The sequence below is a fragment of the Elephantulus edwardii genome, unplaced genomic scaffold, assembly GCF_000299155.1.
Source record: "Elephantulus edwardii isolate Elephantulus edwardi_28Jun2011 unplaced genomic scaffold, EleEdw1.0 scaffold00068, whole genome shotgun sequence".
Lineage (NCBI taxonomy): Eukaryota > Metazoa > Chordata > Mammalia > Macroscelidea > Macroscelididae > Elephantulus > Elephantulus edwardii.
Window position 1 is genome coordinate 6,287,757 of NW_006399818.1, and position 26,018 is coordinate 6,313,774.

Sequence of the window (26,018 nt, forward strand, 5' to 3'; positions counted from 1 at the left end):
AGCGCCCTAATAATAGGCTCTTTTGATAGTTCTAACTAGTTTATAGTTTAATATTTATAAGTTTTTGGTTTTTTTTTTTTTCAGAGAGCCGTAAGACTAGTAAATTTGCCTTTTATATTCCTTTGGTCTTTGCCAGTCAATACCTTGAATCTGTTTTTAGCATTATTAACTTGTTTTTGCTGTTAGATGTCATCAAGTTGAATGTGACACATAGTGACCCAATGAACAATGGATCTGAACCTTGCCCTATCATGTGTAATCCTCATCATCTCTGATAAACCTGAGCCAATTGTCATAGATACTGTGTCAATCTAAGTCCCCGTGAGTCCTCTCTTTTACTGACCCTCTATATGGTGACCTTTTTTAAAGTTTTACCACCATTACTTCCAAGAACCACCATGCTTGCACTTTCTCCAAGACAGATTTGTTTGTTCTTTTGTACATGGGACATTCAGTCCTCTTTTTCCAGCGCCACAGCTCAAAAACATTGATCCTTCTGATCCTTACTTATTATCCAAAACAGCATTAATTGATCTAATATTATTAATGTAGTATCATCACATGTTGAACACTGTGACACTGATGTGTCAAATGCGTTAATGGTTACCCATGGTGGACAGTGTTTGGTGGAGTTCCCCAATTAAAACCAGCTTGGAAGCAGGAGTGGCATCCACTTCCACAATAGCTTGCCTCCGGAAATCCTATGAACCTGGAGAAAGGATGAAAGTCACACAAGTGTTGAGGACTTTCGTTCATAGGGTCACTATGAGTTGCCTATGGCTCGATGACACCTAACAATAACAACAACATTATCACATGTTAAATACCATTAATTTCTCACAACAATCCTGAAATAGGTGGAGTTTTCAGTCTTATTCCAATATAATAGATAATGACACTGAAAGGATTTACTAAAGATTTATTACTGCTAGTAGGTGGCAGAATCCAGACCTGAGGCTAAGTTGTTATTCTCAGTTTGTATAAGACAGCCATAGAGAGTGAATGTTGTATTCTTGGGCACTGGTGTCTCTAAAGCAGTTGTAATTTTGTACTGTAGGAAATGTTTGACTATATCTGAAGACATTTTTGGTAGTTATGACTGGAGCATCATGAAGCTGCTAACCATCCTAAAATGCACAAGCCAGTCCCTCACAACAGAGTTTACGTAAACCAGAATATCTAGAGCTGAGATTGAAAAATCTTGGTATTCACTGTCTGATCCAGGACAGAGATTGTAAAATGGTAGTAGGTTACTTTTCATTGGAGCCCTGGTGGCCTACTCCATAGGGATTTCTGCTGCTAACCCAAAGGCTGCAACTCTGGCAGTTCGAATCCACCATCTGCACTGCAGGATAAAGGAGGCCAGTCTCTTCCTGTGTGATTTACAGCCTCAGAAACCCACTGGAGGTTCAAATATGATGTTGCAACCTGACAGCAGTGAGTTTGAATTGAGGTTTTCATTGGTAAGCAGTAGTCTTCAATTTCTTTCCATGTGCAACTTCTCTTATATTCATATTGTAAAGCCTACTAACCTCCCTTGCAAAATTTAAAGTCTGAATCAAGGATATTTGAAGACTGGAAGATGTTGAAAATTGCATTACATCTACTGCTCATCAGTAAAAGAATTAAAAGGAAGAGTTTGGTTCAAGGACATTAATTTATTGATTCTTTTCCTTGTCAGGTTGCTTCCCAGGGGGTGTGCATTGGGTATCAGTCGGTAAACAAGATAAATCTGGGCTTCTGATGAAACTTCAGAATCTTTGCACACGCTTGGATCACGATGATAGTTTCTCCCAGAGGCTTCCACTTAATATCGAAGAGGCTAAAGACCGTCTTCGCATTCTGATGCTGCGCAAACATCCAAGGTACAGGTGGTCAACTCTAGTTGGCTGAGCTCATTTTCCTTTTCCTGCTGTTCTGTAGAGGGCTTTAGAAAGCCTCTGCTTTCTTGCTTGTTGTCTCTCTTACATTAAAAAAAAATAGTGGCTATCACGTGACTTAAAATTGCTACCTTTCCTGCTTTGTATCTTGCCTGCACAGTGTCTCATATATGCCATTGCAGACTACTTCTTGAGTAGCTGAATGATCTTTGCCCAAAACGTCCAAGCTCCTTACCTAAATCCAGTATTATTTCTGGTGGGTGTTTCTTCTGTCTTAGTATCTTTAAGCGCTATAATCGTCATTCTTGTACCTTCCATGTACTTTAGATGCTTGTTTTTTGGTTTGTTCTCTCATCAAATTTTGAATTGCTGTTAGGTGCCAGGTATTGTTATCAACTATTTAGCTGTCTTTATTAGTTAAGAGAGAAGTAGCACTGTAGGTACTATTTGTGTTGGGTATAACACAGCCTTGCTTGCTGAAACTGAGGAGAACCTGAAGCGCTTGCTGCAGATTATTAATGACTGCAGTCTTCAGTATGCAGTGAAGCTCAACCCCAAGAAGACAGATTCTCTCCACTGGGCCAATTGGCAGCACAATGATGGATGGGGAAGAGATTGAGGTTGTTAACAATTACAGCTTGCTGGGCTCCATATCAACACTCTTGGCACCAGCAGTCAGGGAATCAAAAGATAAATTGCATTAGGTAAATCTGCTGTCAGGGAACTTTCCAGAGTACTGAGAAGCAATGGTGTCAGTCAGGAGACTAAGGTGTACCTGATTCAGTCCAGGGTCTTCGCAATTACTTGTTAAGCATCAGAGAGCTGGACAGTGACGAAGGATGACAGAAGAAGAATTGATGCCTTTGCGTTGTGGTGCTGAAGAAGAGACTTGAACATACCATGGACCATCAAGAAAACAAATAGGTCTGTCTTGGAGAGGGTGAAACCAGGTTTCTTCTTGGAGGCTAGGATTTTGAAACTCCACCTCACATACTTTGGGTGTATGTCCAGGAGGGACTGATAGTTGGAGGACAACATACTTGGAAGGGTAGAGGGGTAGTGCAGGAGAGGAAGACCCTGGATTAGATGGATTGATATAGTAACTGGGGCAGTGCGAGTAGGTGTGTTGAGTCAATGAGACTGGTTCAGGACAGGGCAGGCTTCAGAGATATTGTACCTGACTCACAGGCGACTTGATGGCATATAACCACCACAACAAACAACTTTAGAATCAACCAAAATTTTGTTTCAGTAATCTTAATTCTTATTCCATAAATTGTTCACTTGGTCAGCACGTTACTGAATGGTATGCCAGGTTCCAGGCAAAGTGCTGTAAGGACAAAAGTGAATAAAGTATGGGAATGAAGTAGATAGTGTTTTTGAACTTTTAATAAAGATGTTCAAGTTTACGTAAAGAGAATAACCATGTACTTCAGTATGTGAAAGGACCTAGGTGTGGCAGTAATTCTCAAATTCGTAATAGGAGTAATGCCAAAATACTATAGGAGAGAAGAGTAGTGTTTGGAGAAAGCCCCCAGGTATTCTGATACATTTGCACTGTAGAGAGTCTCCCTTTTCCTTTTTACTCTTCCAGACCCTTCCACTAGCCATCCCTTGGTATCCATTTTCATGAAAAGAAAAGGATTCAGATCATCAATCATTCCCGCTTTCTTGCCAGTCAGTAGCTTTGTTGTACTTCCCTTCGGGAAAATAAGAGTGACTTCCTTTTGGGAAAATATGGCAGCCATGATAAGGCTGAGGGAATTATGCTGCCAGTGCAAAGGTACATGGTTTGAATCCACCAGCTACACCACAGGAAAAAGATGAGGAAGTACCTCCTGGGCAATTAAGTGCCTCTGAAAACCTGCTGGAGTGTCAGCTGTGGGTGGCTTACTGGTAAGGAATGAGGCTTACAACTCAGAAGTATGCAGTTTGAATCCATCACTAGCTCTGTGGGGGGAAGTTGGGTTGTCTCCTCTTGTGAGATTTATTGCCTCTGAAAACCCACTGGAAGGTCAGCTATGAATCGTTTCCAACTCAGTGATACTCAGTGACAATACTAGCTTTCATATAAAATAGCCAGTTTTACAGGTCAAATTGCCAAAAATCTGTGGTATTTGATTGAGTCATTCTAATTCTAACCTGGACCCATTTCCAGTTTGGTTTTGGTTTTTAAGACTGAATTAAGAAATTCCATTACTTGGGTAGTTCTTTTTTAGACCTAGATAAGGTTGAACTAAATTATTGTTAATTGTTGTTGTTGTTGTTGTTATGTGCCATCGCGTCACTTGTGATTCATAGCAACCCTATGTACAACAGCCCTAAACTCCGCTCTGTCCTGTGCCAATCGCATGGTACCAGAGCTTTAGAGGCTTAGAGCTAAGGAATTATGCCATTGCTAGAGTCCACAGTTCAGATGAGCCAGCTGCTGTGCAGGAGAAACATGGGCTCATTCTCCTCATGCGATTCACTGCCTCTGAAAACCTGTTGGAGGGTCCGCTTTGGCTCAGTTCTGATGTACACAGAAACAACATGATTACATGGTGTTCTTTTTGTAAGGTATGAAGGATCTTATTAATTGTTAATTTAGGATGGTATGAGGAAAGTTTCAAATTCTCTTTGCTTTCAGCAAGCAAACCTGTGTTATCACAGGCTGTTGATGTATCTTCTAAGAGTCCTGATGCCACACTCTTCTTTATAAAATTCAGCCTTTCGAATGAAATGCTCTGCATACAGATTGGATGGGTAGGAAGAAAGGATACAGCAACCTTCCTTACTGAAAGTGAAGAGGACTTGAAATGCTTGCTGCATAAAATCAAAGACTACCACCTTCAATATGGATTACATCTCAACCTCAAGAAGGCAAAAGGACCTCTGGCGTCATAGACAATATCATTATAGATGGAGAAAGATTGACATTGTTAATGATTTTGTCTTGCTTGGAGCCATAATCAACATCCTTGGTACCAGCAGTCAGGAAATCAGAAGACATATTGCATTGGGTAAATCTGCTGTTAAGGACCTCTCTAAGGAGTTAAGAAGCAATGATGTCAGTTTAAAGACTAAGGTGCAGCTGAATCAGGCCATATCTTTTCAGTTACTTGTTAAGCATCTGAAAGTTGGAGAGTGACTAATGTTGATCAAAGAATGGATACCGTTTAGTAATGGTGTTGAGGAAGAGTACTGAATAGTCCATGAACTGCCAAAAATACAAATAGGTCTTGGGAAAAGTGCAACCAGTGTTCTCCTTGGAGGCAAAGATGGTGGAACTTCGTCTCTTATTCTGGGCGTGTTGTTAGGAGAGGTCAATCCTTAGAAAAGGACATCATACTTGGAAAGATGAAGGGTCAGTGGAACACTCTCAACAAGATGGATTGACACAGTAACACAGACTGTAACAATGGGCTCAGTTATATCAGAAATGATGAAGATGCCAGAGGAGAGGACAGAGTTCAGATCCCTTGTTCATGGGATCCCTGTGAGACATGGTTGACTTGGTACTATCTTTTTTTTTTTTTTATTGGTACTATCTTTTAACCACAGCACAGGAAAGTGAAAAGTCTCTGATTTTCACTTCACATTTAAAACAGCATATTGCGAAAAGGGTATAGCAAAGAAAGTGGGAGGAACTTTCAACTAAACATCTAATTCTTTTTTATTATTTTCTTTGCATTTTTTTAGAGTTTAGAACACCCTAGTGGCATCATTTAGCACAACACCAGAAGGATCTATTCCACCACAACTCCTTAGCATTATATTTTTAAAGGAAACATAAAAGAAATGCTGTTAGTGACTCATTGCAGTTTATTTTGTCTGTTTGTTTTTGCTTTTGAATTAGGTCTCTCTTGATCTTAGATGACATTTGGGATTCTTGGGTTTTAAAAGCTTTTGACAATCAATGTCAAATTCTTCTTACTACCAGAGACAAGAGTGTTACAGATTCAGTAATGGGTAAGGATTGTTAATTTGCTTTTTTGTACCTTTGTATTTTAATTCAATTATATTTAAATATGTTATTGCTTGCATGTCAAGTTTTGACTCATGGTGACCCTTAGGACAGAATAGACCTGTCCCATAGTATCTCCAGGGCTGTAATCTTTAAAGGAACAGATGTGTATGATATACTGAATTACTTCCTGTCTTACTTTTGTTACAGGCCCTAAATATGTTGTTCCTGTGGAGAGTGGCTTAGGAAAGGAAAAAGGACTGGAAATTTTATCCCTTTTTGTTAATATGAAGAAAGCAGATTTGCCAGAACAAGCTCATAGTATTATAAGAGAATGTAAAGGTATAGTGACTTATTTTATGTATCAGGAGGTTCTGGAGATGTTTATTCTGTTTTGTAAATTAAACTAATGTATATGATATTTATTATATGTGTATCCACAATATTTTCTAAGATATTAAGTATTTTAAAGTCCTTAATCCTTTAAAAGATACATGTTGCTATGATAATATGTTTACTCAAAAATATTTAATAAACACACATGGTGTGCTAGCAACCTTGCTAGGAAGAGAGGTGAGATGAAAATGTGACATCTGCTGTCAAAGAGTGAAAAATTAGTGAAAGACAGAAATTGTTTTGGTTTTTTAAGCTCCTATTTTATGAAAATTAAAAAACTAAAAAGTAAAAAGTAAACCTTGGCATTTCCCTAATTTGCATTTTTTGTTAGCAAAATTAAGTTTTTTTGTTTTCATTGGGATATTTTTCCTTGAGCTTTTTAAACTTTTAGAATTCTTTTTTATTGTTTTATATTTTTTACCCATTTTGCTGTTTAGTGAAATAGGAAACTAAATACTTCCAAAGTTAAAAAAAAAAAATTACTCTTGATTTCCCTCTACTTTTGGAATTTAAATATTTTTAGATACTCTAACTATTGAAGGTTTTTGTTCTCACACATTATTTTAGTTTTTTGTATGACTTTAAATTTGATTTTTAGTGTCATTTATATAAAAATGATAAAAATTCTTATGTAGTCAAATTTATGAATCCTTAAAATTCTTTCTCCTCTTCATACACTTAGAACTTCTTTTTCTTTCTACCAACACAGAGATATTTAGTTTTGGGTTAAGACTTGTAAAATATTCCAAACCTTAGAAAAAAGACTTGATTTATAGCCGTTATCAAGGTGATATATAACTATTTTAAAAATGTTTGAAACACTAAGGAGAAAGTGACAGTTATCCATAATTGGTTAGTTACTAGCATCATGAGACTATTTTATCCAGTTTTTAATGAACTTAATCATTTTTTAGAATATTGGGATTATGTGACTATATATGTTTATATGTTATCTCTATATATAGTTTTTAGTCTTTCACTTTTAAGTTAGCATATCATTAGGATTTTTCTATGCAATTTAATATATTTGGAAACCTAAATTTAGCATGTATCACGTGTATTTTAATTTATTCAAACATTTCTCAAATATTGGATGTTTTATACATTGTTTAAAATTTCTCATTATTTTAAATAATACTGTGATGAATACTCTTAAATATTTCCTATTTCTGATATTTTCTAATATTTTCCTATTTCTGATATTTTCTTTCTGGGTTTAGAAGGGGTCGTGGTACTAGGGATATTGTAGCTGATGTTAGATGGATCTTAACTGAAAGCAGAGAATACCAGAAGAATGTCTGTCTGTGTTTCATTGATTATGCAAAGGCATTTGACTGCATGGATCATAACAAACTGTGACTAACTTTGAGAAGAATGGGAATCCCAGAACATTTAATTGTGCTAATCCGAAACCTATACTTGGACCAAGAGGCAGTCGTCAGAACAGAGGAAGGCAACACTGCATGGTTCAAAATTGGGAAGGGTGTACGCCAGGGATGTGTCCTATCTCCATACCTTTTCAACCTGTATGCAGAGCAGATTATCCGAGAGGCTGGGCTCTATGAGGAGAAGTGTGGCATTAGGATTGGTGGACGATCTGTCAACAATCTGCGTTATGCAGATGACACAACCCTGCTCGCTAAAACTGAGGAGGACCTCATGCACTTACTGCAGAGGGTCAAGGACTGCAGCCTTCAATATGGACTGAGGCTCAATGTCAAGAAGACAAAAATTCTCACCACTGCACCAATCGGTAGCATCAGGATGGATGGCGAAGAGATTGAGATTGTTCACAGCTTCAGTTTGCTCGGCTCCACGGTCAGCACTCTTGGCACCAGTAGCCAGGAAATCAAAAAACATATTGTGATGCGAAAGTCTGCGGTTAGGGACCTCTCTAAAGTACTCAAGAGCAGCAGTGTCTCTCTGGAGACTAAGGTGCACCTGATACAGGCCATGAATTGACGCCTTTGAGCTGTGGTGCTGGAGAAGAGTATTAAATGTACCATGGACTGCCAAGAAAACAAACAGATTCATCCTAGAGAGGGTTAAACCAGGCTGCTCCTTGGAGGCAAGGATTCTGGGCCTTTGTCTGACATACTTTGGACATGTTGTAAGGAGAGACAGGTCTTTAGAGAGGGACATCATGCTGGGTAGAGTAGAGGGACAGCGCAGGAGGGGAAAACCCTCTATGAGGTGGATTGATTCAGTGACTGGGGTAATCGGGATGGGTGTGTCAGAGGCAGTGAGATTGGCACAGGATAGAGCACGCTTTAGGGCTGTTGTACATAGGGTCACTATGAGTCGCAAATGACTCGACGGCACATAACAACAACAATAGTTTCTTAGAATAAATATGCCTATAAGTGAAGCCAAGAGTTACAAATATTTTTACGTGTCACTTAAAGTAAAATAGTCATAACACAGTGACTGCTTTTTCTTTTAGGTTCTCCTCTTGTTGTGTCTTTAATTGGTGCACTTTTACGTGATTTTCCCAATCGTTGGGAGTACTACCTCAGGCAGCTTCAGAATAAGCAATTTAAGAGAATCAGGAAATCTTCATCTTATGATTATGAGGCTCTGGATGAAGCTATGTCTATAAGTGTTGAAATGCTCAGAGAGGACATGAAGAATTATTACACAGATCTTTCTATCCTTCAAAAGGATGTCAAAGTGCCTGCACAGGTAATAGAAGGACTAACAATCTCTAGGGCCTTATCACTGGTTATTTATAGTATATAATTTTAAAGATAAGAGGAAATTGTTACAGAGGATATTAGAAGATCCATGTGAAAAGGGTGATCAGATGGAAGGTGCAGAAGTCACATAGTTCTTAGTGTCTGTAAGGACTCTGTGTTGAACCTGTGATTATGTTTCTTCCATTGTTTCTGGTGAAGCTCTCCTTTTTTTCTATCTTATTGAAGAGTTGGACATTAGGAGATGATGTGTGTGCATGTGTGTGGGTGTTGTTTACAATCCTGGTGGTTCTACTTATGCTTTAAATGATTCTTAGGTATTATGTATTCTCTGGGATATGGAAACGGAAGAAGTTGAAGACATACTGCAAGAGTTTGTGAATAAGTCTCTGCTATTCTGCGATAGGAATGGAAAGTCATTTCGTTATTATTTGCATGATCTTCAGGTAGATTTCCTTACAGAGAAGAATCGCAACCAGCTTCAGGTACTTGTAGCTTTTATATATTCTTTTAGAAAATGTTTTATTTTGATGTACCTTTAGACTTACAGATATAAGAAAAATATTACAGAGTATTTCTATGAACATATCCTTGACCTAACTTGCCCTAGAGCTTATGTTCTTACAATATAGTCATCAAAGAAAGACAGAAAATTAGCATTGATGCAGTACAGTTGAATCCAGTCCTTTTTTTGGTCTAGATCCAAATCAAGATTCCATATTGCATGCAATTACCGTATTTCCTTCGTTGTCATTTTCCTTTAAGCTCATCTAAACTGTGAAAATTCCTAGATGTTTCCTTTGGCTTTAATGTAGCTTTTGTTCTATGGCCATTTATTTTGTATAATATCTTTTGATTTGAATTTCTGATGTTTTCTCATGGTAAGATTTAAGTGATGCATTTTTGCCCTTTTCTGTCCATTGCATTAGGAAGTGAGGTACATGATGTCAGTGAGTTTTCATGGTAGTTGTTAACTTTGATCACTTGGATAAAGTCAGGTTTGCCTGGTCTTCCTACTGTAAAGTTACTAATTTTTTCCTTTATTATTTGGGCTGTCATATGGGGAGATTCTAAAGAGCTTTAGAAGTTAGAGTTGTTATGCTGCGTAGGTTATGAGTTTATTTCTCCCCTTTGACGTGGGTTTCTCTGTAAGTAAATTCTTCTCTGTAAAGAAATCTACCTGAAGATCATGTCATTTGGGTTTCAGGATCTGCATAAGAAGATGATTACTCAGTTCCAGAGGCATCGCCAGCTTCATACTCTTTCACCTGATCAAGAGGACTGCATGTACTGGTACAACTTTCTGGCCTGTCACATGGCCAGTGCCAACATGCACAAAGTAAGATGATGCTTTTAAAAATAATTTTGTCTCACTTTTGTCCCCTGACTGAAAAGTCCCCTAACGTATTGCCATGGAATCAGTTTGAACTCAGTGACCCTCCATTGGGTTTCTGAGTCTGTAAATCTCAACAGCAGGAGACTGCCCTTCTTTCTCCTTTAGAGAACCAGTGATTTTTCAGTAAGCAGTGCAGCATGCTGTATGCTGTGTCACAAGAGTTCCTTAAAGGAAAAAAAAATCTTCATAATTAGGAAAAAGGTCCTTGAGTGGTGGTTACCAATATCATTTGATCACTAATATACAAGTTGACAGTTTAAAGTTACCCAGTGAAGAAAGAAAGACTTGGTGATTTTCTTCTGTATAGAGTCTAGCCAAGAAAATCCCTGTGGAGCTGTTCTCTATAACACATCAATTGAGAATCAGCAGTATTTGTTGTTGTTTGTTTGTTTTAGTATCTGCAGTAAATGAACTTTCTATAATTATACTAGGAGTGGCCTTCCTATATTTATTTTATTTTATTATTTTGTGTGCGTGTACCGTCAAATCAGATCTGACTGGTACAGGAGGAGATTGCCCCTCTTTCTCCAGCAGAGCATCTGGTGGATTTGAACCTCACACTTCTGCGATTGCAGTGCAGCTTCTTGCCACTAGACCACCAGAGCTCCCTTATTTCTTTATTTTTAATGCTGTGAGAAGTAGAATATGGAAAAATTTATTCATGAAATCAACAAATATTTATTGAGTGCTCATTATGTTGTGTGAAATTGTTCTTTTTAATAGGAAATAGCACAGACACAAAGTCCTTTCTTTTGTAGAGCTTATATTCTGGAGAGAAACAGACAATAAGCATATATTTATTGTATGTCAGGATAGTATGTGCCCAGAAGAAGCAAAAAAGAGGGCAGAGAAAGAAAATGATGAGGTGAAGGTAGAATTGGTAGGATTATCTGATGGCCTTGATGTATATTTATAAGAAAGTAAAATAACCAAAAAACCAAAACAAACCAAAAAAACAACCACAAAAAATAAAAAAAAAAGAAAAATTTAAAAAACCCCCCCCCCCCCCCCCCCAAAAAAAAAGACAAAGATGATACTAAGCTTGTGCTACAAAAAGAATGAAGTTGCTATGAGTTGAGATGGGAAGTTGTAGGAGGAGCAAGTTTGGTTTGGTGGTGTGGTTATAAATTTCAGTACATTAATTCTGATATACTTATTAATAATATTTATAAAATGTTATTTACATTAGTGATTTCCCCCTATTTTTTATTATAAAAATGATGCTCGTTTTGTAGCCAGCTTTTTTTCACTTAGCATAGTTTACACTGAATAATCCACACTGGAACGATGATGTTCCAAAATAATTATCTGTGCCCAAGTTAGTTAACCACATTCTACTTTTTGAGCATTGAAATGGGTTTCGGTTGTTTGTTTGCTATTATGATGCAGAAATGAACAATCTTGTTTTGTCATTCCACTGATACTACATCTGTGGAAAATTCCTAGAATTGTAATTGCTTTGTCAATGCATCTTTTTATGATATTATATGATGATGAGGCAGAACTCAATTTCTTCTTTGTATATTTTAAACTTTTCTTTCAGATTATAAAGATGATAATTTATTTTCAGTGAAAAAGCTTAGTTTGAAAAAAAAAAACAACAAAAAACTCAGAAGATAAGCATTGTTAGTGATATGCCTATAGTTTTCTAGGTAATTTTATGGCTAAGACGTAAACATTTGTGCTTTAAAATGCAATTAAAATGGAAATGAGTGTTTTATAGGGCATATGAAAATGAAAAACATACCTTTGTACAATTTTTAGTTGTACAGTTCATGGACAGTGATGACCTGTTTCACAGTATGACACTTGTCTCTGTCTCTGTTGGTTCACCACTGCCAACTTATGTTCTCTACCCTTTAAAGTTCTAATCTGTACTTTAGGGTTGCTAATATCTTTTTTAATATGCAGTGCTCAAGGCATATATTTTTTATTTGAGCTAAATTGTTGTTCATTTGAAGATGATTTCATGGCATTACATTCAGGGATTCTTCCATCTCATTTCTACCAATTCTGGTTTCCAATAAGAACTTGATATTCTACAGAAATCATTTGATAACTTGCTTTTTTAAAATTCATTTTATTTAATGGTCATCTTTTTATGTCAGTTTATGTAGATTAATATAAATTTGAAAGATGTACACTATTTCATTATATAACTATTATAATAATTTAGTTTGGACAATTAGATTGTTTAAGAATAGTCATATGAGTATGTCCTTAGGATATATTATTTAAGTAGAATTTCTGGGTCAAATGTCCTGTACAGTTTAAGTTTCAACATAGATTGCCAAGTGGTACTACAGAGAGGTTGCTCTAATTTTTTTTAATCAAATTTTTATTTTATACTGATTTACTTACAGTGTTTGTAAACATTGTTTTTCCTCTGATTTAATTATAGTCAGCAGGATACAATAGTGCTCTGATTCCAGCAACTATTCTTAGTTATTCCTTTTGATCTTTTGATTTCATTACAGGGACTTTTTTTGCCATTATATATATTTTTTGAATTGATACTTATCTATTGTCTTTACTTTTCTATTACTATTTTATCTTTTTCATATTGTTTTGTTAGAATTTCCCAATGTGAAGAAGCTATGTCTGTCGTACGTTTTTTCCTATATTGAATTTGTATGACATTTTATGTAGTTAAATTTTTAAAATTTTTCATTTGTTTTTGGTTCCCCCCCCAATCATTCATGTACCTTCTGTTCCATAACACCACGTACATACAATATGTGATCATCTATTTATTCTTCATTGTCCTTTCCTTCCTCCATCTCAAGAAGTGTTCATTGTTTATCAGTTAATTTGCTACTTCTGCCACACCTCCTCATTGGTAACTGTCCTAAATGAGAGGAGAAAGAAAGTCCAAGATGGATGTCAGAAGAGACTGAGTATTGCACCAAAGAGGTGAGAAGTCACAGCAAAGAGAAGAAAGCAGGAAGTCGAGGAGCTAAACAGAAGATTTCAAAGGGCAGCTGGGGAAGACAAAGCAAAGTATTATAATGAAATGTGCAAAGAGCTGAATTCAGAAAATCAGAAGGTCCAAACTCGCTCGACATCTTAAGCTGAAGGAACTAAAGGAACAAATTCAAACCTCGAGTTGTGATACTTAAGTATGCTATCCAGGAAGCATTAAAAGAAGATGGGAGGAGTATACAGAGACAGTATACCAAAAGAAAAAAATTCGCTGACACAGAAGCATTTCATCAAACAACATCTGATTAAGAAGCAGTAGTGATGAAGGAGGAAATTCAAGCTGCTTTGAAGGAATTGGCGAAAAACAGAATGATAAAAAACAAAGAACCAGGAATTGATAGAATACCAGTTGATGTATTTCAACAAACAGATGCTGCCCTGGGCATGCCCATCAGGTTGTGCCAAGAAATATGGAGGACAGCTCACTGAAAGAGATTCAGTTTTATTCCCACTCTCAAAAAAAGGTGACTTGGCAGTTTGGAAATTACTGAACAACATTATTAATACGCACTCAAGCAAAATTCAGCTGAACATTATCCAGAAATGACTGGAAGAGTACAAGAGAGAACTACCAGAAATACAAGCTGGGTTTAGAAGAAGCTGTAGCCTTTTTTGTGTCCTTTTTTTGACGGACTTATTTCACTTAGCATAATCTCCTCTAGATTAATTTATGTTGTGTAATATTTAACAAATTATTCATTGGTTTCCAGTATAGCATAGTATTCTATTACATGAATATAATGTAGTTTTGTTCTCTGTTCATTTGTTGATGAGGACTTGGGTTATTTCCCTCTCTTTGCTGTTGTGAATAATGTTCTAGTAAACATGAAAGTGTGTATATCTGTTTCTGTCACAGCTTATTTTTCTTTAGAGTATATTTCTAGTTGTGAAATAATAGCTGGATCAAATGGTACTTTTACTTTAAACTTTTTAAGGAAATGTCAAACTTCTTCCCATAGTAGTTATACCACTTTGCGTTCTTCCTCAGCAGGATACGAGACTTTTAGTTTCACAGCATCCTTGCTAGCATTTGTTGTTTGCTCTCCTGTGAACTTTGCTTTAGTTGCTGAGATTTGCATCTCTTTAATAGTTTTTTTCCAGTAACTGAACTCTCCTGACAACTTTGTCAAAATATATGAAACAGAGTTTCACCATCCTTTCCTCTAAAGAGCACCCTGGTTGTACTTTCTTCAAGACAGATTTACTTAGTCTTTTGGCAGCCTGTGGGGTATCCATACTCTTCTCCAACAACTCAAAAACATACATCCTTCTGTCATCCTTATTCACTGTCTAACTTTCACATGCATGGGAAGTAAAGGAAAAGAGTGGCTTTGATCAGGCATAGCTTAGTCTTTAAACTGAGGTTCATACCTCTTTAGTACTTTGGAGAGATCCTTAACAGCAAATTTTGCCAATATACCTTTTGATTTCTTTACATTGTTACCATGAATGTTGAATGTAAATCCAAGTAAAATGAAATAATGGACAACTTCAATCTTTTCTCCATCTATCATGATGTTGTCTATTGGTCCAGTTGTGAGGATCTTTGTTTCCTAGAGTTTGAGATGCAATTCATAATCAAGGCTTTAGTCTTTGATCTACAGCAAGTGTTTTGGGTTCTCTTGCTTTCAGCAAGCAAGGTTGTGTCTTCTGCTTAATTGAGGTTATTGATGAGTTTCTGATCCGGATACCACATTGTTCTTCATATCATCCAACTTCTCAAATGGTTTGCTCAGCATATAGCTTGAACAGACATGGAGAAAGGATACAACTCTAATGCATATCTTTCCTGATTTTGAACCATACAGTGTTTCCTTGTTCTGTTCAGACTGCAGCTTCTTGGTCTAAGTGTAGGTTTGCATGAGCACAGTTCATTCAGTGTTTTGGATTCTCATTCTTCTCAATGTTATTCATTAGTTTGTTAAGAATCTATGCAGTCAGATGGCTTTGCATGGTTAATAAATCCCAGATAAACATCTTTCTAGTATCCCTGTTTTCAGCTAAGATTCATCTGACAGTAGCAGTGCTATCCCTGGTGCCATGACCTCTTCTGTTCTCTATTGATGTACTGTTGTAACTGTTTTTGAATAATCTTCAGCAGCATTTTGATTGTGTGTGATATTAATGATATTGTTAGATCATTTCCGCTTTCTATTGGATCCCCTTTTTTTGGGGGGGGATGGGAACAATTAGGGATCCATTCCGGTAACTTGGTTAGGTAGCTGTCTCCCAAATTTCTTGGCATAGACTGGTGAGTAAGTATGTCTAGAGCTGCATCTGTTTGTTGAAACATGTCAGTTGGTATTCCATCAATCCCTAGGGCCTTATTTATTTTTGTAATAACTTTGATGTAACTAGAATGTCTTCCTTCATTATCATTAGTTTTTGTATTGAAGTGAGGTGATATTTCATGTTTTTCTCCCCTTCAGTCTTCCTGTTGTTGATTTTTATTTTTATAGCACTGTGGTCTGAGAAGATGCTTTGTGTTATTTCAGGGGTTTTTAATTTATCTAGGCTTGCTCTGTTACCTAACAAAAAGTCTGTTCTGGAGAATGTTCTGTGTGTACTAGAGGAGAGTGTATATTGAAGTCTTATTGGGTGGAGTGTTCTGTATGAGGTCAGTCTGGTTAATTGTATAGTTTCGTTTTGCTGTGTCTTTGTTGAATTCTGTTCCACTTTATTCTATCCTGCATTGAGAGTGTTGTATTGAAGTCTCCTATTTTGGTTTGTCTGCTTCTTTTTTCAAATCTTTTAAAGTTTGGTTTGTGTAATTTGCAGCTGTATTATTCAGTGCATGTTGTTGTTTGTTGTTGTTGTTAGGGGCAGTTGAGTATGACTCATACGGACCCTACAAACAAAAGATCTGAACCCTACTTTATCCTGTGCCATCCTCATACTTCCTGACATGCAAGAGCCCATTGTAGCAGTCACCATGTTAATCCACCTGATTGATGGTCTTGCTCTCATTCACAGACCCAGCACCCTTCCTAGCATCATGTCCTTCTTCGAAGAATAACCCTTCCTAGCAAAATGCCCAAAGTATGTCTTTCTTGCCTCCAAAGAGCACTCTAGCTGCACCCTTTCCAAGACATGTCTCTTTGTTCTCCTGGCTGTTCATAAGACGTTCAGTGCTCTTCTCTAACACCTGAACTCAAAGGCATCAGTTCTTCAGATGCATAGCAAGTAATTGGAAAAACTATGGCCTGAATCAGATGCACCTTATTCCTTAAATGGGCCTCATTACCCTTCAATCATTTGGTATACAGATAGTAATAATAATTATCCTCTTGTTCTTTTGACCCTTTCTTTAATCATTATATAATGTCTTGTCTTTTACACTGGTAGAAGGCTATTTTATAAGAGATTAATGTTGATGTTGTTGATTGTCTTCAAGTCGAGCACGACTTATAGCGACCCTATGAACAAAAGGCCTGAAGCTCCTCTACAACTGTTGACATTTATCAAAGTTCTTAGAGTTTCAAGAGGCATGTTCTTTAGGAAGTAGATGCCAGTCCTGTGTGTTTGGTGTTTTTTTTTTTAATTACCACCTCCTTGATGCCTTTTTTTCATTCACCTTTGATTTTTATTCTTTCTTAATTTTTATGCCTCAGATATGCCTGTTATAGACATCTTATTGATGTTGTTTTCTTAGTCATTCTGGTACTTTTTATCTTGAGTGTTGCATTTAATCCATCCACTTTAAGTTTACTTAATGATCGGCGTAGTATTGCACTGGTCTGTTCATTTGCTGTACAGAGGTAAGTCATGGTTGCTGTGATGTTAAGCACTGTGACACTGATGTATTAAATGTGATAATGGTTACCTATGGTGGACAGTGTTTGGTGGAGATTCCCAATTAAAGCAAACTTGGAAGCAGGAGTGGCATCCGTTTCTGAAATAGCTTGCCTCCGGAAACTCTATGAACGTGGAGAAACGATGAAAGTTATACAAGTGTTCAGGTCTTTAGTTCATAGAGTTCGCTATGAGTCATCATCTAAAACTCTACGGCACTTAACAAAAACAATGATAGGCCTGGTTTTACTGCTGTTCTTTTTCTGTTTTGTTTTTATATGTTCCATCTTCTGTGCTGTCTTTGTGTGAAGAACTGCCATTAGTATTTTTTAGTATGTGAAGTTGGTCTTCTTTCATGAATACCTTGACTTTCTGCTTTCCTGAGAATGTCCTAATTTCATGGTCTTATTTGATGGGCAGTATTGTTGGGTATAGGATTCTTGGTTGAGAATTTTACATGTGTCATCTCATTGCATTCTTGCCAGCATGGTTTCTCCTGAGGAATTGGCCCTTCGTCTTTTAAATCTCCTTTGTAGGTAACTCTTCATTTTTCTTGAGCTGTTGTCCATGTTATGTCTTTATCTTTGGTTTTGGAGAATTTAATTTTGACATATCTTTGTGTTTTTCTTTTGAGATTTGTCCTGCTTGTTCACTCAGCTTCTTGAATATATATTTTCCTCATTTTTCATAATACCTTGGAAGATTTTTTCCAGTAAATCTTTAAGAATTTCATTTCTTAATAAAATTTATATTTTAATTGTGGTTTTAACAAAAGTTTACAGAAAAGTTAGATTTTCACTCATTCATTGTTGAACATATTACTCTTTCTCCCTCCCTTCCCCAATCCCCAGTTCACTTTTTTTAATATTCGTTCATTGTTGCACAATTACCTCCCTACCCCTCCACCAGTCCTCTTTGCAGTGTACCTCTTATTCTGAGCTCTTGTCATATGTATAATGCCTAACTAATCATATGTTGATTTAAACAGTTCTTTCCTTCATCTGTTCCAATACGGTATTCATTGCTTAATTTTCTAGGTGCCCTTTTTTTTTGTTAGAAAAATTTGTATTTAGAATTAGCCAGCTGGAGTCAGTTTAGATGATCCCAATTTTGTTGGCAACATCCAAAACATCATAGTCAGGAGCAAGTCAAACATAAGACTTCTTCTCTCCATCAGGCCTACTCAAAGTGTTGACCTTAGCCATATCAGTGTCATAGAGCTTCTTTACATCTTGTTTAATTTGGTGCTTGTTGGCCTTGACATCCACAATGAACACAAGTGGGTTGTTGTCTTCTATCTTCTTCATGGCTGGCTAAGTGATCAGGGGAAATTTGATGATGGCATAGTGGTCAAGCTTGTTTCTCCTGGGGGCGCTCTTCTGGGGATATTTGGGCTGTCTTCAGAGTTTCAGCATCTTAGGCCGCCGGAAGGTGGGTGACATGTGGACCTTCTTTTTCTTTTTACTGTAGATGCCCTTCAGGACCGCCTTCTTGGCTTTTAATGCCTTTGCTTTGGCTTCAGTTTTGGGAAGGGTAGGGACTTCCTTCTTTGCTTTCAGCGCCATCTTCTCTAGGTGCCATTTTTTTAAAAAATAAATTTCTTCCTGTTTTCTTTCAATGTGTTGGCAAGACAGCTGTTCTCCAAATTTTCTGGCATGGACTGGTGAGCTCATCCAAGGCTGCAGCGATTAATTGAAACAAGTCAGTTGGTATCTCATCAATTCCTGGGGGCTTATTTTTTGCCAATGCCTTCAATGCATTTTCCACTTCCTCCTCCACTGGCATAAGTTCCTATGGTACTTGTGAAATTTTTCAGTGTCGATCGATTCTTTCTGGTACAGTGATTCTGTGTACCCTGTCCATCTTCTTTTGATACCTGCTAGTCATTCAATACATTGCCCAAAGCATCTTTCAGTATTATGAGGCTCAAATTTGCTTTTCAGTCCTCTTGGCTTGAGAAATATAGAACAAGTTCTTCCCTCTTTATACTCCAATTCCAGCTCTCTGCACATGTCATTGTAATACTTTGCTTTGTCCTCCCGAGCCACGCTTTGAAATTCTGTTCAGTTTTTTTACTTTGACATGCTCTCCTTTTGTTTTGTCTTCTCGATACTCTGGTGCAGTTTTTAGAATCTATTCTGACATCCATTTCAACTTCTGTTTTTATAATGACCTTTTGCTTTCTACATGGATGTTATCCTTGATATCATCTCATACCTCATCTGGTCTTCAATCACTGGTGTTCAGTGCCTCAAACCTATTCCTAAGATCATCTTGAAATTCAGATGGAATTGACTCAAGATCATATTTTGGCTCCAGTGGACATATTTTAATTTTCTTCTGCCTCTATTTCAACTTGCAAGTAATTGATGATCTGACCTACAGTCTGCTCCTGGTCTGGTTTTGACTTTGTAAGAGATCTATATTTGTTCCCATTCCCAAGCAAGGTGATCCAACTGAATGTGGAAACTGTTGAGTAATATCATTAATATTATATGCAAGCAGAATACTGCTGAAAATCATTCCAAAATGGTTAAAACAGTGCAAAGATAGGAAACTGCCAGATGGTCAAGTGGGATTTAGGAGATGCTTTGGCGTCAGGGATATCATCACTGATGTTGATGGATCCTGGCTGAAAGGAAGGAATGCTAGAAGAATTTGTGCTTTATTGACTGCAAAGGCATTTGATGGTGTAGATCACAAGTTGTGGCTGGCATTGAGAGGAATGGGAGTCCCAGAGCACTTAATGGTGCTCATGCAGAATCTGGACCTTGACCAGAAGGCTGTTGTGTGAACAGAGCAGGGGAACACTGCATGGTTTAGAATTGAGAAGAGAGTGTGTCAGGATTCTATTGTGCCTTCATACCTATTCATTATGTGTACTGAGGAAATGATCCAAGAAGCTAGACTCCATGAAGAAGAGTATGGAATAAGGATTAGAGATTCATCAATAACCTGCATAATGCAGATGACTCAATCTTGCTTTCTGAGAGTGAGGAAGACTTGAAGCACTTTTTGGCAGAAGATCAAGGGATGCAGGCTTTGATATGGATTGCATCTCAATGTCAAGAAAACAAAGACTTACTACTGGACTAATAGGCAACATCATGATGGATGGCGAGGAGGTTGAAACTGTTAAAACAGACAATTATTATTTTCTCAAATTTTTATGATGTTGTTCTGGATTTCAATTTCCTGTTTTCCTGTGGCTTCTAATTTTCCATTGGTTTTGTTTATTTGGTCTTGCATTGATTTTTAAAATTATTTTAAAGTTTTATCTTTTTAAAATTTTTAGTTCTGGTTTCTTGCAATTTTTTCACTTTTCCTCAGTCCTGAATATCATTCTTTTGAATATTAGAAAGCTCCAACAGCTTTTCTTCATTTTGAAAAATCTACTTATTCTGTAATTTTATCTCTTTTTTTGGGGAGGATGATACTTTGCTTTTTTCATAGAGTTTGGAGTTATCTGTTGCCTCTGGGACATTATGGTAGTTTTGTGTTTGTAGTCTTTAACTTCCTTTCCTCTGTGGAGTGTGTGATAGCAGATGAAATGCTCATGTCTTTATCTTAATTAATGTTTGTGCTGGTGTTGTGTTTGTATTTATTTCAGTTGTTTGTGGTAGAGGAGGGTGGCTGGATAACTTAATCCACTATGTCATGGGGCCTGCAATGGGCAGTTAGTCCTGGGGCTTAATAAACTATTGCCTTTCTCTGATGCTGCCTAACAAAAGGATTCAGTGTTTTCTGGGTTCTCTGAACCACTAAGCTTATGTGTGGTAGGCAAGTTCAAGCCTGGCACGAGGCTGTGGAGTCATGGGTTAGGGTGGCATGAGGCTCCTAGGCCTATATCAGGGCTGGTGTGGAAAGGGGACCAGTGGTGGATATGGCCTGGGAGGCTTAGGAACTGGTGTCTTTTACAGCAGAGACAGTCAGAGTTTGCTGGGAGCTGTGAACCACTGTGTTTGTGTAGGAACTCCTAGCACCACATATAAAGTGGTGTAAGCCTGTCAGAAGAGTTGCCTTGTGGCAATCAGAAATCCTGCCTCTTCTGATAGAAGATCACTCTGTTGACCCGAATGTGAATAGAGGATAAAGGGAGTTCCTTCTGTCCTTTTACTTGATGTAAGCCAGATGCTGGTGCCTCTCTGCTGTAATTCTGGATCTCTGCAGGGTTCCCAGGAGCCTCTGCAAAGAGAGTTGAGAGCAGATGTATGGTACTGGTATCCTTCACAGTTATCTGCTTTATCTGTCTCTTCAGTTCCCTCCCTAAATCAATGTCTAATTTTCCTCTCAGTAGTTTTCTCCCAAGTTCAGGGTGCCGGGATGATCATCCATAACTCTTTTTCTTTACTTTTCACTGTCTGTTGAAAGATTTGTGTCTCGGTCTATTTAGTCAACCACCAGAAGCCACTTTTTTTTTTAATATGTTGAAGTGCTACCTTGTTTTTTTTTTAAAAAATCTTTGAACCATGGTTACAAAAGTATTTATGTGTATTTTAAAAAATTTCTAATCTATCTAAAATATATTTTGATTAATATATTAGGTCTACTTTATGTTTCTTTGGGACTGTTGATATGTGACTTTTCACTTTCTTCTTTTGAATTCTTAAACTGTAGATATATGCTAAGTTTCAGTATTAGGATAGTCTTCCTATAATATAGTACTAGTATAGTTAAAAATTTCAGCTCTCTCTAACACTGCTACTAATCCTACTTTTATTCTTTTTTTAAAGGAACTGTGTGCTCTAATGTTTTCCCTGGATTGGATTAAAGCAAAAACAGAACTTGTAGGCCCTGCTCATCTGATTCATGAATTTGTAGAATATAGACATATATTGGATGAAAAGGTATATACTAATATGAAAAATACATGTTTATGGGATGTTTTATTTTGATATTTAATTCTAGATATAATAGTTAGAATGAGCAAAATAGAATAAAGAAAGATAATCTTCCTAATTATTTTGAGTTTCTTTACTACCTTTTTACCTGGTGTTATAGGAATGTGGATGGGATTAAAGTTTGAAAAAGTAATGTTCAGTGGTTTTCAATGTGTTAAAAAATAGTACTTTGACAATAAGATTTTTTTTTTTATATTACATTCCCAAAGTCAGAAGATTTCTAATAATCTCTTCCATAAATGGTTGGCTTTTCAATTTTATTTCATATAGAAAATGTCTGTCAGCCTATAAAGTGACAAGATCACAGAAACAGAAAAATGTCAGATATTAGCTCTAGTTATATTTCTAAGAGATTTTCATCTTGTTCACAGGATTGCACAGTCTGTGAGAATTTTCAGGAGTTTTTATCTTTAAATGGACACCTTCTTGGACGACAGCCATTTCCTAATATTGTGCAGCTGGGTCTCTGTGAACCGGAAGCTTCAGAAGTTTATCAGCAAGCTAAGCTACGGGCCAAGCAGGAGGTCGATAATGGAAGGCTGTACCTGGAGTGGATGTATGTAGGTTAGGAAGGAAACCAGAGGAATAAAGCACTAACTATGTCATTATTTTTCAGATCATGAAGAAATTCACTCCAGGAAGATTTAACTACTTTGAACAGAGCTATAACTTTTAATAAGCATTCTTACATATTGAAAAGTTATGGGAAAATAGTTCTTTTCTCAAAGAGTCCTTAGAAATAGATGCTTGCCTGTAATGCATTTGGACACACCATCTCAAATATTAGTACCAAATGCTTGACTTTTTCAGTGGAGTGCAGTGTAGTGGGTTCATGAGCTTTGGAGTCTCAAGTTTGTGTTTTCTAGGTGTAATCTTTAGGGAAATAGATCAAGGAGCAGTCTGGTCTCACGCTCTGTAGAACAAACCTATTTGTTCTCTTAGCAGTTCATGGTACATTTAGTACTCTTCTCTAGCACCAGGCTCAAAAGCATCAATTCTCCTTCTATCATCCCTAGTCATTGTCCAACTCTCTGATGCATAGCAAGTAACTGTGGCCTGTATTAGACTCCAGACTGATGTTATTGCTCTTCAGTACTTTGGAGAGGTCTCTGACAGCAGACTCTCAGTGCAGTTTGTCTTTTAATTTCCTGGCTACTGGTACCAAGAGTGTTGATTGTAGAGCCAAGCAAACTGAAGCTGTCAACAATCTCAGTCTCTCCACCATCTGTCATGAACAACATGGTAGATAATTAGATTATACTGAGAATCAAGGCTAAGTTTACATACAGTATTAACCCTCACAGGGCACCATCTAGTCTAGTCTCAGACTAGTGAGCACTGTGGTTTGTGTGATTTGTTAGTCCTGGGACTAGTTCTTTCCATAAGCCTTTGATTTTTCTTTACTCTTCTCAGTTCAGTCCTTGGAAAAGGACATCATGCTTGGGAGGGTGGAGGGATGGCGCAAGAGAGGAAGACCCCGATGAGATGGATTGATTCAGTGATTGGGGTAATGGGGGTAGGTATGTCAGAGACAAAGTAGTTGTATCTTAGATGGCCACTTGTAAGCTTTTAAGTCCAACTTCCCAAAGTGGGAAGAAGAAATTTTTATTTATGGACTTTGTTGTCTATAATGGACCTAGTTGTCCCTTTGAGCGCATTGAAGCTTTTTTGGATCTGCCTGTAGTCTAGGACTGTTTCCCCACTATCATTATATTGGTCACAGTTTCTGATGGTTTTCTTTTTACTTGTTTTTCCTCCCACAGTAGTCCTCATTAGGGAACTCTGGTGGTATAGTTTGTTGTGAGTTGTGCTGCTCACCACAAGGTCACACTTTCTGCCTGTTGGAAACCACCAGTCACTCTGGGGAAGAACGATGGTGGACAATCTCATCCCGTGTAATTTACAGCCCTGGAAAACCTGCTGGCAGGTCAGGATTGGCAGTAGCTGTTTCTTAATTGTGCTCTAGGAGGAGCCGTAGCTGTTTTTGCCCTCTGATTAGATATTCCCAGTAGACCTAGTTTTGGATGTGAGTACCTTTTGTCAGATTTCATGAAGGGAATGACCACACTGTAACTCGCCAAACCAGAGATTCATGAGCAGCCAGTTTAACACACAGCTTTAACCCTCACAGTATGCAGTAGAAGTTTGTGGAAGAGTAAATGAAGGATGTTTGCGTTAGTGTTGCAAGTAGAATGTCAAGAGTTGGTCCAGTAATCAAAATGGACTTATATTTAGTCAAAATGGATTTAGGTTTAGTTTTTGTTCTTACATGAATTAATTATTTTTTGTTACTCTTATATTTCAATTGCATTTCAACTTGTGATATTCTTTCATAGAATGGTTAGAGTCTGTTAGAACTGTATTTTGTAACTGCTTTTCAGCAGGCCATAATCAAAGAACGCTGTATTTCCGTGCTGGAAAAGTTTTCTTCCTTTATAGTGGAGGTGTTTAGTTGTATAAAGATTTAAGTTTAAAGGAGTTTTTGGTTTTCTGACAAATAGTTTATTTACCTAATACTTTCTATTTTTTCTCTGACTATTGTTGTAACAAGTTAAGATTTGCGTAGGGAGCTGAGTAGGTAGATCAAGGGGAAACAGTATTTTTAAAAACTTAAATCCTTTGAACTTTGCTATTTATTGGACTTAACTGTTTTTCCCCCTAGTTTTCATATTATACTTATTTATTTTAGCTCTTTTAGTAAATGTCAGTATTTTCTTAGCAGTTCCATGTAACATTTACCTTTGCGTTTCATCGTTCATTCTGATTTATTTGTATGTGGTTAATTGGTGGTGATTTTTTAAAAATAGGTATTCATACTCTCCTGTGTAATTTACAACCTCCAGAAATCTCATGGGAAGCCAGCTGTGAGTCAGTTTTGACTTGACAGCAGTACATTATAAACAGTGGCATCTTTATGTGTTTGGAATAGATATCTTTACCTCCATTTTGCATGAAAATAGAAATGTATTGGGTTCAGGAATTTGCCTGAGTTTATAAACCTAGTGAGTGATAAGAAGTTTATCTTTAGGCCTATATAGCTCCAAATCTTTGACCCTTGGAGTAAGTACAATACCATTTATATAATTACTTTTACTGAGAGATTAAATCTTTTTATTAAAAAAATTAGTTTTCATACAATCATTCATAAATATTATGTTTCATATACATTGTGTTTTGTATAATCATTTATAAACATTGTATACTATAGAATTATTTCCTGTTGATCAATGCCCCATCTCATCAAATAAATGTTGTTTAGTTTTGTTTTTTAAAAAAATATATTTGTGTTAATATTTTGTAGGTGAGGGGATCATTTTAATACTTTGGCTTTATAGCTTGGATTAAATGGTAAATAAAAAGGAATATTAGAAATACCCCATCACTATGTTTGTTTTGTGTGTAGTAGAAACTGTTTCAAGTTTTTAATGTTTGTTTTGGACCAACGTTGGGGAAATAATAGATTCCAAATCATCAAATAAAGTTTTAGTTTTGACTAGGGTGTGTGTACATGCTTTAAGACTGTTCAAGTATCTTTTCCCTGTCTTAACTGTACATTAATTTTTTGTAACCTTCTTACCCATAAGAAATAATATTAATACCCATGCAAATGGATTAGTTGATGTTTAGTAAATTTAGATATTAAGAAAATAAATTCTTTTTTTCTCTGAAGAATTTTAAAGTACATTTTCATCATGGTTTATATAGTATAATGCTTTAGTTAAAAAAAGGAATTTCATTTTGCTTATAGCATCTTTATTTTTAAAAGAGGTGGTGATTTTAAAAAATTTTATACCATGTAGTGTTCCCTTGTTCTGTTCACACAACAGCCTATTGGGTCTAGTTATAAGTTTCTCATGAGCACAATTAAGTGCTCTGACATTCCCATTCTTCTCAATGTCAGCCATAACTTGTTATGCATAGTCAATAAAGCATAAATAGACATTTTTCTGTTATTCAGCCAGGATCCATCTCGCATTAGCAAATGCACATGTAGTGCCACAGCCTCTTCTTTTTTTTTTTAATTAAATTTTA

General features: G+C 36.7%; 1 protein-coding gene across 6 annotated transcripts in view; it reads left to right on the forward strand.

The window, feature by feature from the left end:
* APAF1 (apoptotic peptidase activating factor 1) overlaps window positions 1–26,018 on the forward strand; it is a 128,024-nt gene that overhangs the window by 17,635 nt on the left and 84,371 nt on the right. For 5 of the 6 annotated variants that reach the window (XM_006888505.1, XM_006888503.1, XM_006888504.1 and 2 more), the window contains exons 4-11: window positions 1,682–1,865; window positions 5,719–5,831; window positions 6,037–6,168; window positions 8,666–8,904; window positions 9,233–9,400; window positions 10,123–10,254; window positions 21,819–21,932; window positions 22,358–22,542. In XM_006888505.1, coding sequence (XP_006888567.1) covers window positions 1,682–1,865; window positions 5,719–5,831; window positions 6,037–6,168; window positions 8,666–8,904; window positions 9,233–9,400; window positions 10,123–10,254; window positions 21,819–21,932; window positions 22,358–22,542 — 1,267 coding nt within the window. The remainder of the gene's footprint in view (window positions 1–1,681; window positions 1,866–5,718; window positions 5,832–6,036; window positions 6,169–8,665; window positions 8,905–9,232; window positions 9,401–10,122; window positions 10,255–21,818; window positions 21,933–22,357; window positions 22,543–26,018) is intronic. The other variant, XM_006888508.1, reaches the window with a different exon arrangement.